The sequence below is a fragment of the Zootoca vivipara genome, chromosome 1, assembly GCF_963506605.1.
Source record: "Zootoca vivipara chromosome 1, rZooViv1.1, whole genome shotgun sequence".
In the NCBI taxonomy this organism is placed as follows: domain Eukaryota; kingdom Metazoa; phylum Chordata; class Lepidosauria; order Squamata; family Lacertidae; genus Zootoca; species Zootoca vivipara.
In genome coordinates, this window is record NC_083276.1 from 7,650,982 (window position 1) to 7,663,313 (window position 12,332).

The 12,332-nt window shown below is 46.4% G+C and overlaps 1 protein-coding gene across 4 annotated transcripts in view; it reads right to left on the bottom strand.

Moving 5' to 3' along the window:
- Window positions 1-12,332, bottom strand: part of RTN1 (reticulon 1) — a 137,007-nt gene that overhangs the window by 22,804 nt on the left and 101,871 nt on the right. Inside the window, exon 1 of one of the 4 annotated variants that reach the window (XM_035104140.2) lies at window positions 7,386-7,556. The exons of the other annotated variants lie outside the window; for them this stretch is intronic. Coding sequence (XP_034960031.2) covers window positions 7,386-7,446 — 61 coding nt within the window. The 5' untranslated portion in view covers window positions 7,447-7,556. Of the gene's footprint in view, window positions 1-7,385; window positions 7,557-12,332 lie in introns of those variants that run through there. 4 annotated transcript variants of the gene reach the window in all.

Genomic DNA, 12,332 nt, shown 5'->3' on the forward strand with positions numbered 1-12,332 from the left:
GGAAGGAATGGAGAAAATGGCAGACTTTTCTACTTAGAAACGGGAGGTTAGTTTGAGGCACGGCAGAAATTTCACAGAGGGCCTAGAAACAGGGCCAAACACAGGGCACAGAAGCAGAGCTGATACAAACCGAGAAGACTGTGCTGGAAAAGTTCTGGCAACACAGCCCACGAAGCAGAGGAGCAATTTACTAATAGAGTGGACGCTCGGGTTGTGAACATGATCCGTGTGGGAGGCACGTTTGCAACCCGCAGCGTTTGCAACCCGCAGTGCCGCATCTGTGCATGTCGCGATTCGGCGCTTCTGTGCATGCACAAAGCGTGATTTAGTGTTTTTGCGCATGCGTGAGTGCCGAAACCCGGAGGTAACCTGTTCCGGGACTTCCGGGTTCAGCGCGGTGCGTAACCTGAAGCAGCCGTAACCCAAGGTATGACTGTAGTAAGGTAACAAAACGTAAGGTTCTGCAATTTGGCAGGAAGAACCAGCTGCACAGATATAAGATGGGGGACACCTGGCCTGCCAGTAGTACATGTGAAAAGAATGTAGGGGTCTTAATAGACCACAAGCTTAACGTGAGTCAACAGTGTGATGCAGCAGCAAAAAAAGCGAAAGCTATACTAGGCTGCATCAATGTAAGTATAGTGTCCTGATTTAGGGAAATAATAGTACTGCTCCATTCTGTTGTGGTCAGATCAAACTTGGAATACTGTGTCCAGTTCTGGGCATCACAATTTACGAAGGCTATTGACAAACTAGAACATGTGCAGGGGAGGGCGACCAAGATGATCAAGGATCTGGAAACCAAGCCTTATGAGGAACGGTTGAGGGAGTTGGGTATGGAATTTAGCCAGGAAAAGAGGAGACTGAGAGGAGATAGGATAGCCAACCACAAACTCCAGCTTTTCTCATGGATTTAAGTCCCAAGAAAGGAGATTCTGAATAAGCAACAGGAAGAGCTTTCTGACGGTAAGAGCTGTTCAACAGTGGAATGGACTCTTTCAGGAGGTTGTGGGCTCTCCTTCCTTGGAGGTTTTTAAGCAGAGGTTGGATGGTCATCTGTCATGGATGCTTTAGCTGAGATTCCTGCATTGCTGGGGGTTGGACTGGATGACCCCCAGGTTTCCTTCCAACTCTACAATTCTATGATTCTATGAACAGCAACCATAAACACATTTACTGCATTTACCTGAATGTAATGTGCACCTTTTTTGGCCAAATTACATCGTGAAAATGAGGGTGCGCATTAGATTTGATGGCATCGGCAAGTACTTTGCTCGTTTCAAAGTTTTGAAAATCAAGGTGCACGTTAGATTCACGTAACTAGGGTATTTAGCATTGAATCCTTCTGTAAAAGCTCAATAGTTTACACAAATAGTATCACAGAGGCAGTGCTTCCAGAGAGATTGTACTGTATTGCAATTTTATGTTGTGAACTGCCCTGAGATCTACGGATGAAAGGCTGTATACAAATGTAATAAATTGTTGTTGTTGTTGTTACTACCGGTACTACTACTATGGGTGGGATTCAAGCACATACCAGCAAACTGTTGTGCAACTGACGTTGATTGCTGCTCTTGTGCAACAAAGTCCCAACATCAGACTTTTTGTGACATAAATACCTTTCCGAATTCTCAAAGCTTGGAGAGTCTACTGTGGAAGAAACCAATCCTGTTGGCCTTGAGAGTGCCCAGATGGGGATATCCCTGGGAAGCCATGTAAGCAGCTCTGGACTTGCTAAGGGAACAGAATAAAGGTAAAGGGACCCCTGACCGTTAGGTCCAGTCGCGGACGACTCTGAGGTTGCGGCGCTCATCTTGCTTTATTGGCCGAGGGAGCCGGCGTACAGCTTCTGGGTCATGTGGCCAGCATGACTAAGCCGCTTCTGGCGAACCAGAGCAGCACACGGAAACGCCATTTACCTTCCCACTAGAGCAGTACCTACTTATCTACTTGCACTGTGTGCTTTCGAACTGATAGGTGGGAACAGAATAGGATGGAAGAATTACCAATGAATAAAATGACCAATGGCGGGGAGGAAGCACCACCCTAAGAACAAAAGAAGATGAGTCCTGCTGGAACTGGCCAACTACTCATCTAGTCCAGCATCCTGTTCTCACAGGGGCCAATCAGATGCCTGTGGGAAACCAGGGAGCAGGATTCGAGTGGAGTAACAACTCCTCCCTCCTGTGGTTTCCAGCAACCAGTGTTCGGAATCATTGCTGCCACTAACTATGGAAGCAAAGCACGGCCCTTATGGGTAGTAGGCATCAACAGTCCTCTTCTCCATGAAATCAGACCAATCCTCTTTTAAAGCCATCCAAGTTGGTGGCCATCACTCCCTCCTGTGGCAGGGAGTGCCACAGTTTAACTATGCGCTACGTTTATGCAGATGGTGACAGCAGTCACGAAATTAAAAGGCGCCTGCTTCTTGGGAGAAAAGCAATGACAAACCTAGACAGCATCTTAAAATGCAGACACATCACCTTGCCGACAAAGGTCCGTATAGCTAAAGCTATGGTTTTCCCAGTAGTGATGTATGGAAGTGAGAGCTGGACCATAAAGAAGGCTGATCGCCAAAGAATTGATGCTTTTGAATTATGGTGCTGGAGGAGACTCTTGAGCAGGCTTCCCCAAACTTTGGCCCTCCAGATGTTTTGGACTACAATTCCAATCTTCCCCGCCCACTGGTCCTGTTAGCTAGGGATTGTGGGAGTTGTAGGCCAAAACATCTGGAGGACCGCAGTTTGGGGATGCCTGCTCTTGAGAGTCCCATGGACTGCAAGAAGATCAAACCTATCCATTCTGAAGGAAATCAGCCCTGAGTGCTCACTAGAAGGACAGATCCTGAAGCTGAGGCTCCAATACTTTGGCCACCTCATGAGAAGAGAAGACTCCCTGGAAAAGACCCTGATGTTGTGGGGAAAATGGAGGGCACAAGGAGAAGGGGGCGGCAGAGGACGAGATGGTTGGACAGTGTTCTTGAAGCTACTAACATGAGTTTGACCAAACTGCGGGAGGCAGTGGAAGACAGGAGTGCCTGGCATGCTCTGGTCCATGGGGTCACAAAGGGTCGGACAAGACTAAACGACTAAACAACAACAACGTTTATGCAAGACAGGGATGGCGAACACGTGGTCCTCCAGTTGTTGCTGGATTCCCACCAGTAATATTAATACAGGCCAGGTGTGAGAAACCGGGTGGCCTCCATCTCTTTCTGAACTGCTGCTCCCTATTGAACATGTTTTGTGGTGCTGATGGGAGAAGCAAGAACATCTGGAGGGCCACAGGTAGGGATGAGCGGAGCTGTCACTTTCAGCTTCTCATTTTTCCAACCTTCAGGTCTGTTCTCCACATTTCCACATCAGTTTGCGAATCATGTTTGAAAAATGCCCTTGTGAAGATCCATCAGCATTTCAATGTGAATTTCTCCTCTGCGCATGTCCGTATGCAAATTTGCCTAACATATACGTTGTTTTGCAGAGCAATTTCTCCTAATATAATGCAGAATTGCATGCTGTTCTTCACATATATGTGCATGTTTACGCACAACCTCCCCTATTACTTGGCTGGAGAAGCACACTGCAAAAATTCAGGGCGGAAAAAAGAACCATGGCTGTGCTTTGTCTCTCGTATTGCTTCAAAAATTGTGAATTAGGTAGGATTGCAAGGTGAATCAACTCTCTCCCCCTTCTATAGCCTCAGCTTCCCCATCTCCGCTCCATGCCCACAAACCCACCAGAATAAATTTGGTTTGCAGGGTGAGGAACAGGAACATCATAACTTGACAAAGGTAAAAATAAAAGCCTCTCTGCACATTACATTTATTAGGTAAATGCAACTTATGAATTGCTCTGCAAGGTGTTGCAAATCGTGTTATCAAATAGGCACATTTGCAAAAAAAAAAATCCAGGATTGGCCCCCTTTTGAGGTGTGCTTTTACAGCAAACCATCTTGGCTGTGAGCCCTGGAAGACCTGCTCCCTGACTTACAGGCCTTTCCCCCCCACCTGGCCTGGGAGGGTGGGGTCCGGACTGACTCCAGCTACAAAAGCCAAGGCTGCTGAAGAGGCCAGAGAACATCTTGGCTGCCTGCTAGTGCAGACCCAGGTCAATGAGCCTGAGCTTTCACAGCCGCCATGCAGCAAAGTTAACAAAGAAAAAAAATTATCTTAAGCATTTCAAAAGAAAACATTGCTAAGGTCAAATATAATATGCACATTTAAATCAGAATAGCAAGAGAATAAAATATTATCATAAGCACAGAACATATCTGTCAGAGGGCCTGATGTGGCTACTCTAGAGTAACGACTCCAGCATGGTCTTTTTAGGCTTTTATTAAGTGCTGATTATTTACAGTGTTCAGAGCGGTTAATATACATCCTTAAGGTGAGGTGTCAGAACCTCCGAATGGCGATTGGCGTGTTTTCCTCCAGCATAGAAGCTTTGGAAGACCCAACCTCTTCCCCCTACGTTTGCGTCGCAATTCCGGAGTTGGGGGAATTGGCCTTCCCCCCCTGCTCCCATCTTCCTGTACCTCCTGGGGCATGGGCTCCGCAACCTTGCCTGAGCCTCGGACACTACTTCCTGACTCTCCGCTGGAGGCAGAGCTCTCCTTGCTCTCTCCAGCGCTTGGGGATGGGCTGGAACTTAAGATGGGAGGGACTTCCCTGTATCCCTTGTCCCTCACAATATCTATTGCTGTTGCTGCGTTAAATGGGCATTCTGTTGTTGACCTCCTTTGTAACGTTTTTAAATCTTCAAGATAATGTTTTAGTTTCCTGATAATTAAGTTGCTTTATATCTGACTTTCTTCAGGAACGTTTTATTCTGGGTCGCTTTATTTGATGTTTTAATGTAGGCTGTACACCGCTTTAATGTATTTTTCTTAATAATATAAATCAGTATAGAAATGAAATGAAGAATAGTAGGTAGAAGAAAAAACTCTGATTTGTTTCTGTGGGAATAGGTGAAACAGCCCTCTAATACCCCCCCCCCCCGAATTTAGAAGCTCACTGTAGATTTCTGCCATGGTGATCTTCAGCCAATTTCAATCACCACATGATGTTTACAAAAAGCATGTGGTAAGGCTGGGCATTTCAAAGCTCGTTAAGTTGATCAGCTGTTGCCTGAAACCTTTGCATATGAAAATGCTGTTATGATTGAGAAGCCTAGTTTGCTGGTCATTTTTTCGCTCCGTCCATATATTCATCCACCACCTCTCAAGGCACCATTCTATTTCCCTTTTAATCTAATCCCCGTATCCGTGTCTAATTCCCTCTATGATTTTCGCACATTTCTATTAAATGACCAATTAAATGTCTAGACTTTCTTAGGAAATCAAAATTTCTTTTTTGCTCCCCCCCAATGGTGATCGATTCCCCCCTCCAACATAACAACTTAACTAATATGGCTTTTGGAGTGTTACACCTGCAGATTACATGGCTTATTCAGAAATAATTTTATTACACTTGCTCTACCTGCAATAAGCAAATGCTGAGGATTTGTTCCAGCTCTGTAGATTTCTATTGCAACATGGGCTTTGCCGTTCCAGTCTATTTTAAGCAATATTTGCTATTGATTTCAAAACAGATGAGGTGGAAATAAATGACACCATATGACATCTATAGCGGTAGGTTTTTTGTTTTGTTTTTAAGAGACATGTTTTCTACAAACAACCCACAAATTTGACTTTAAGACTGCAATCCTATACACTTACGTGGGAGTAAACCTCATTGACTTCAACAGGGCTTACTTCTGAACAGATATGCACAGCATTGTGTCATGTGAAGGTTAATTCAACAGCTTCACTTAGCAAACATGTCTTTCCCAAAAAAAAGTGAGTGGATGGAATCTTCTATCTTACAATTCATCAGAAAAGTAATAATAATAATACTGGCGTAATTTCATTCCTGCAAAAACATCTGTCTTTTTGAAATCCTAGCCTTCAAATCTTCTTACAAGATCAGATGATATTATAGACCATTTGATAAACGGTAGGAACATCTATTTTACATTCTACACAGAAGCATCGTTTTGAAAAATCCATTTGGAATCTTTGAGCCAGTTTCCATTAAGGAATGTCAATTTCAACACACCCTATTCGTATCTCATTCGTCAAAACAACAACATCCCAATTCAACAAAGGACTGTCAAATGACATTTGAGTTAACAAGGCGGTCTGTTTTCTTTTTCTTTCTTGCGGTGTTCTGAAATTACATCTGAACACAGACACACACACACACAGGCCCTTTCAGTTAGACACAGCTTGAATGTAAACCTCACACTCCGGGGGGATGCAAACAATGCTGTTTCTACACCGATGGGCAAGATGTGCCTTGGCAAAACGAAGGAGCCTTTCAAAATGAAATACAGTAAGGTGACAAAACAAATGGTTGGTAAAATCCGTAACAGATCGCTGTGCAGGGAAACAGAGCTGTTTCTCCCACAACAAAGGAAGGTTGCAAAGAGCCGCAAAGTCTGCATAAAAATGGCTGAAAAGCAGTGTTAAGGCAAGGAGAAGGTAGACTGCCACACCCAGTGGGACGGCGTTCAAAATAAATCTCTTGTGACGGAAGGGTAGCACCTTATTCCATTTGCCTTCCTTTCCTCAACAGATGACCATGTCCGTGAACTATTTTGGGAATATGATGGACTTTAAATAAATAAGGTAATGGTTCATTTCAGCGGTACACTGAGATTTCGCAAAGCCCAAATCCTTGGCTGTGGGAAAAACCAAAGTTAGGTGATAGGAAAAAGGCTGGTAATAAGATGGCTTGAGCAACGGGCTCTCAGGACCAAGTTTAAATGCCGCCCGAGTTGCAACAGTCTCACCAGAGCTTTCACAATGGGTGTGTCCCTTGACAAAAGCAAAACAAAACCGATGCACTAAGCTCTTTCCAAAACACAACTACCACTGAGCAGCCGAAACAGCCGAAGACAGAACCCCCCCCCCCAAGGTTCCTGATCGCCTCTCCCAAGCACTTGGCTGAGCGATCACACTAATTTAAGGGCAGCCGTACTCAAAAACCCAGGAATAGGCAAGGCGAACCTTCTAAGCGAGAAGGAAAGATGATGTTGCATTTAAATAATAATAATAATGGAAACACATGGGAGTGGGGAATAAAAGACCCTGTTAAAAGACCACCGCCAGCCTGGGATGCCTCTCTTGTTTCGGTTCTCAAGAGAGCAGTGATTCCAAACAGAAATGTGTAGAAAACATTAAAAGCATGCAAGGGCCCTGGAGATGTTGATGGTAAAGAAGCAGCCGTAGTAATAATAATGGGATGCAAAACACACTCCGTGACGAGTCTCTCCCATGCAATCTTTTCCAAGCATGCAAAGAAGATGGAAAAGAACCAGAGCTGAAGAATTGTGTAAAAAATATACCCTGGCCTTTCCAGTTGCTCCAGAGGCATTCCATCTTCGTAGAATCGGCGCTGGCTTGCATCTTGCTAGGGGAGAGGAAGGGAACGGCTGGGTACCTTTCCTTCGGCTCAGAGTCAGGCGCTGCCTTTTCCTACCACTCAAGCATTCCAAGGCAGGAAGAGGTGAGTGGCTGCTGCTGCCGCTGCTTCTCTCTCTCCCTCTCTCTCTCTCTCTCTCCCCCTCTCCCCCCCCTTCCTCTTGCACTGGCTACGGAGGGATGCTGTTAAGCAGAACAGAGGAAGATGGGGGGAGGGCACAGTGTAAGCGCTGCAGTCGCCACTGCAGCAAATCAGCAAAAAGGATGCTGCGATTGCCCTGGGGACCAGTCCCTTTTGTAAAAAAAAGGGGGGGGAGATGCTGCAATTGCTTTGCAAGCAAAAGTAATGGTGGTGATTCATTTTTAATTTTTAATTTTTATTTTTTGTAAGAGGAGACACTTAATGATGTTAAGCTGGCGGAACAGTTAACCAAACCTGACAGCGGCGAAGGAACAAAAACAAACTGGGTGTGGATGGGGAAAGGGGGAGAGGAGGGAGAAATGGTGGGGAGGGGGAGAGGGCGAGAGAAAGAGAATAAGGGTGTGGCTTGCTATGTGTTTACAGCCAGCAGACACTCGGTCCTCTTCCAGAAATTTCTTGATAATTTCAAGAAATCCAGTGTTTTTCTTGGGATTTGTATGGCAAAGGCTGCCGGTTCTGCCTCTCTTCTCCAGCCCATCTGGTCTCTCCTAATCCTGCTTTCCCAGACATATATGCCAACACCACCACTGAACGGCAGGGTAGGAAGCAGAGATCAAGACCCAGCACCAAATCACAAACTGTGCTTATCTGTGCATGCCGGAGAGTCTTAGGTTGCATTTGCCATGCTCACTGGCACCCTTCCAGCATAATCCATACTGGGGGTATGTATGTAAAACCAGCAAAATCAACACACTGCCACCATCCAACAGACCTTACACAACTAGGCACCGTTTCCATGCTAACGTAGCTAATTCACACTTTTTGAATCAATATGCAAACCAAAACACAGGGCCACGGTTTGAAATTCACACCATTCCAAATTTTGCAACACCAAGTAATGTGTGCAAAAAAATGCACATATTAAAGAAAACAGCGTATAAAATGCATTCCATTAGGGGAAATAGCTTGCAAAAAATCTGTACAGCAGGCAAAACTGCACACAAACGTGCGTATAAGGAAAGGTCTGCACTATGGCGCTAAATAATTCCAAAGCCTGGACTTTGAAGTCATCTTATTTTATTTGTTATTTGTATTACATTTACTGTTTCTAATTAGGTTTTGTAATTCTGGATTATGTGGAATGCTTTATCTGAGTGGATGTAGCAACCGAGTAATTTTGTTGTTCCCGCAAGGGGACAATGACAATAAAGATATCTTCTCTCATCTTAATTTTGGGGGACTTTTTCGAATGAAATCACAACCTGATGCAGAAATGTGGAAAGCCAAGCTTAAGAATGGAAAAGTGAGACACCAACAGAAATCGACAGGTTCACCCAGAATCACCCACACAGCCACAGCTCACATCTGTCTCATGTTAGGCTCCAGAGGTTAGCTAGACTTGGGTTTCAGGATGACTTCACAGGCCCTTCTCTGACATGGAGATTTCTTCCATGCCACCTAATACAAGGATGGCAATCTGGGTACCCATAAGTAACATTGGCTTTCTCCACCCCCTTCTGTGATTGGGTAGAAGAGCAAGGTCCCCCTTCTGAACTAGAGGCTCCCGCAAAGGCATCTTCACTGGGGAACTGAGATATCATTGGAACATAGGAAGTTGTCTGATACCAAGTCAAACCATTGTTCCCACTAGCTTGATACAGCCTAATTATAATAATTTATTATTTATACCCTGCCAATCTGGCTGGGTTTCCCCAGCCACTCTGGGCAGCTCCCAACAGAATATTTAAAACACGATAAAACATCAAACATTAAAAACTTCCATAAACAGGGTTGCCTTCAGATGTCTTCTAAAGGTCAGATAGTTCTTTATTTCCTTGGCATCTGATGGGAGGGCATTCCGCAGGGTGGGCGCCACTACCAAGAAGGCCCTCTGCCTGGTTCCCTGTGACCTCACTTCTCACAGTGAGGGAACTGCCAGAAGGCCCTCGGAGGTAGACCTCAGTGTCCAGGCTGAACGATGGGGGTGGAGACGCTCCTTCAGGTACACTGGGCCGAGGCTGTTTAGGGCTTTCAAGGTCAGCACCAACACTGTGAATTGTGCTCGGAAACGTACTGGGAGCCAATGTAGGTCTTTCAGGACCAGTGTTATATGGTCTCGGCATCCACTCCCACTCACCAGTCTAGCTGCCGCATTCTGGAACAATTGTAGTTCCCGGGTCACACTAACTGGCAGAGCCTCTGCAGGGTTTCGAACAGAGGTGTCTCCCATTTCCTACCTGGAGATGGCAGGGATTGAACCTGGGACCTTCCCGGTGTAAGACAGATGTGCTACCACTGAGCTACGACCTTTGCCCTCAGGTAGAGTCCCAGAACCCCAGGCCTTCTTCAGGCCTGAGGGGACACTGGAGAAAGAGAGGGGCTATCTTTTCTGTTGGCCGGCCTTGGTGCGGTCACTTGGCAGCTGAAACAGTCTCCAAGCAACCTTGGGTGACTATAACATGCCATCTCGGTTTCTGACAATGCTCCAGAGCAAGGCTATGTTGGAGGCATTGTGGGGAATTAAAGAGCTGGGATAAGCCAAAGGCAATGCGGAAAATGCGGACTTTGGGAAGCAATTTGACAGAAGGTAGAGACAAAGCACTGTAGAGAACCTTGGCAGAGACACATGCCCGGCTGGCATGTTCTCTCCCTCTTGGTAGATTGTTCGGGAGCTTTACAAGCTTTCTCTAGCCCGAACATCACAGCGACTGGTGCCAACTGACATCAGCACACTTACGGGATCCACAGAGGTTTGCGCAGTTGTGTAACAGAACTCAGTAGCACAGCATTTGGCTAATCTATTTTATTTACATATAAACACACGGAGCACTGCAACATGGTGGATGGCGGTTAACAGATTGAGGTTGAATGCTGACAAGACTGAAGTACTGTTTCTGGGGGACAGGGGGCGGGCGGGTGTGGGGGACTCCCTGGTCCTGAATGGGGTAACTGTGCCCCTGAAGGACCAGGTGCGCAGCCTTTGGAGTCATTTTGGACTCACAGCTGTCCATGGAGGCGCAGGTTAATTCAGTGTCCAGGGCGGTTGTCTACCAGCTCCATCTGGTACTCCAGCTGAGACCCTACCCGCCCGCAGACTGTCTCACCAGAGTAGTGCATGCTCTGGTTATCTCCCGCTTGGACTACTGCAATGCGCTCTACGTGGGGCTACCCTTGAAGGTGACCCAGAAACTGCAATTAATCCAGAATGCGGCAGCCAGACTGGTGACTGGGAGTGGCCGCCGGGACCACATAACACAGGTCCTGGGAGATCTACATTGGCTCCCAGTACGTTTCCAAGATCCGTTGGTGCTGACTTTTAAAGCCCTAAACGGCCTCGGTCCAGTATACCTGAAGGAGCGTCTCCACCTCCATCGTTCTGCCCGGACACTGAGGTCCAGCTCCGAGGGCCTTCTGGCGGTTCCCTCATTACGAGAAGCCAAGTTACAGGGAACCAGGCAGAGGGCCTTCTCGGTAGTGGCACCCGCCCTGTGGAACGCCCTCCCATCAGAGGTCAGAGAGATAAACAACTACCTGACATTTAGAAAATACCTAAAGGCAGCCCTGTTTAGGGAAGTTTTTAATCTGTGATATTTTAATGTGTGTTGGAAGCCGCCCAGAGTGGCGGGGGGGGACGACCCGGCCAGATGGGCGGGGTATAAATAATAATTATTATTATTATGGCTCCCTCTCTCTCTAGCAGGAGCTGCAACTGCTATCTTCCAGCTTCCAAGTTGTGGGGCATCTCCCCATACAAACTCCTTGGCAGGGTCGATTGGGAGGGCTCCGAATGCTGTGCCCAGGAGGAGTCAGTAGTGCTGTGTTTCTCCTTTCCATCAAATGGCTCATCCAAACCTGCCTTTACTCCCTTACAGTCCAATCCTAACAATGTATACTCAAAAGCAAATGCTTTTGAATTATTATAAATTCAGTTAAGTAAGTAGGTTGGTATACTGCCCTATACTCGCAGGTCTCAGGGCAGGTCACAACATAAAATCACAACATAAAAACACAAAATACAGTCATACCTTGGATCTTGAATGTCTTGCAAGTCGAATGTTTTGGCTCCCGAACGCCGCAAACCCGGAAGTGAGTGTTCCGGTTTCTTTAATGTTCTTTTGGAAACCAGACATCCAACGCGGCTTACGCGGCTTCCGATTGGCTGCAGGAGCTTCCTGCAGCCAACTGGAAGCAACGCCTTGGTTTCCAAATGTTTTGGAAGTTGAACGGATTTCCGGAACGGATTCCGTTAGACTTCCAAGGTACCACTGTACATCACAAAAATAAAAACAAGAAGAGCCCAATAATAATAATACAGTAAGAGCTGTTCGACAGTGGAATTTGCTGCCAAGGAGTGTGGTGGAGTCTCCTTCTTTGGAGGTCTTTAAGCAGAGGCTTGACAGGCATATGTCAAGAATGCTTTGATGGTGTTTCCTGCTTGGCAGGGGGTTAGACTGGATGGCCCTCCTGGTCTCTTTCAACTCTATGATTCTATAATTCCCCCACTCCCCGACACATTTTAAAAGGGCATTGGATGTCAGTCAGCCAAAAGGCCTGGTTGAAGAGGAACATTTTTGTCTGGCGCCTAAAGGTGTATAATGAAGGCGCCAGCCGAACTTCCCTAGGGAGAGCATTCCACAAACAGGAAGCCACTGCAGAAAAGGCCTGTTCTCATGTTGCCTCCCTCCAGACCGCTCATGGAGGAGGCACATGAAGAAGGGCTTCCGAGGAT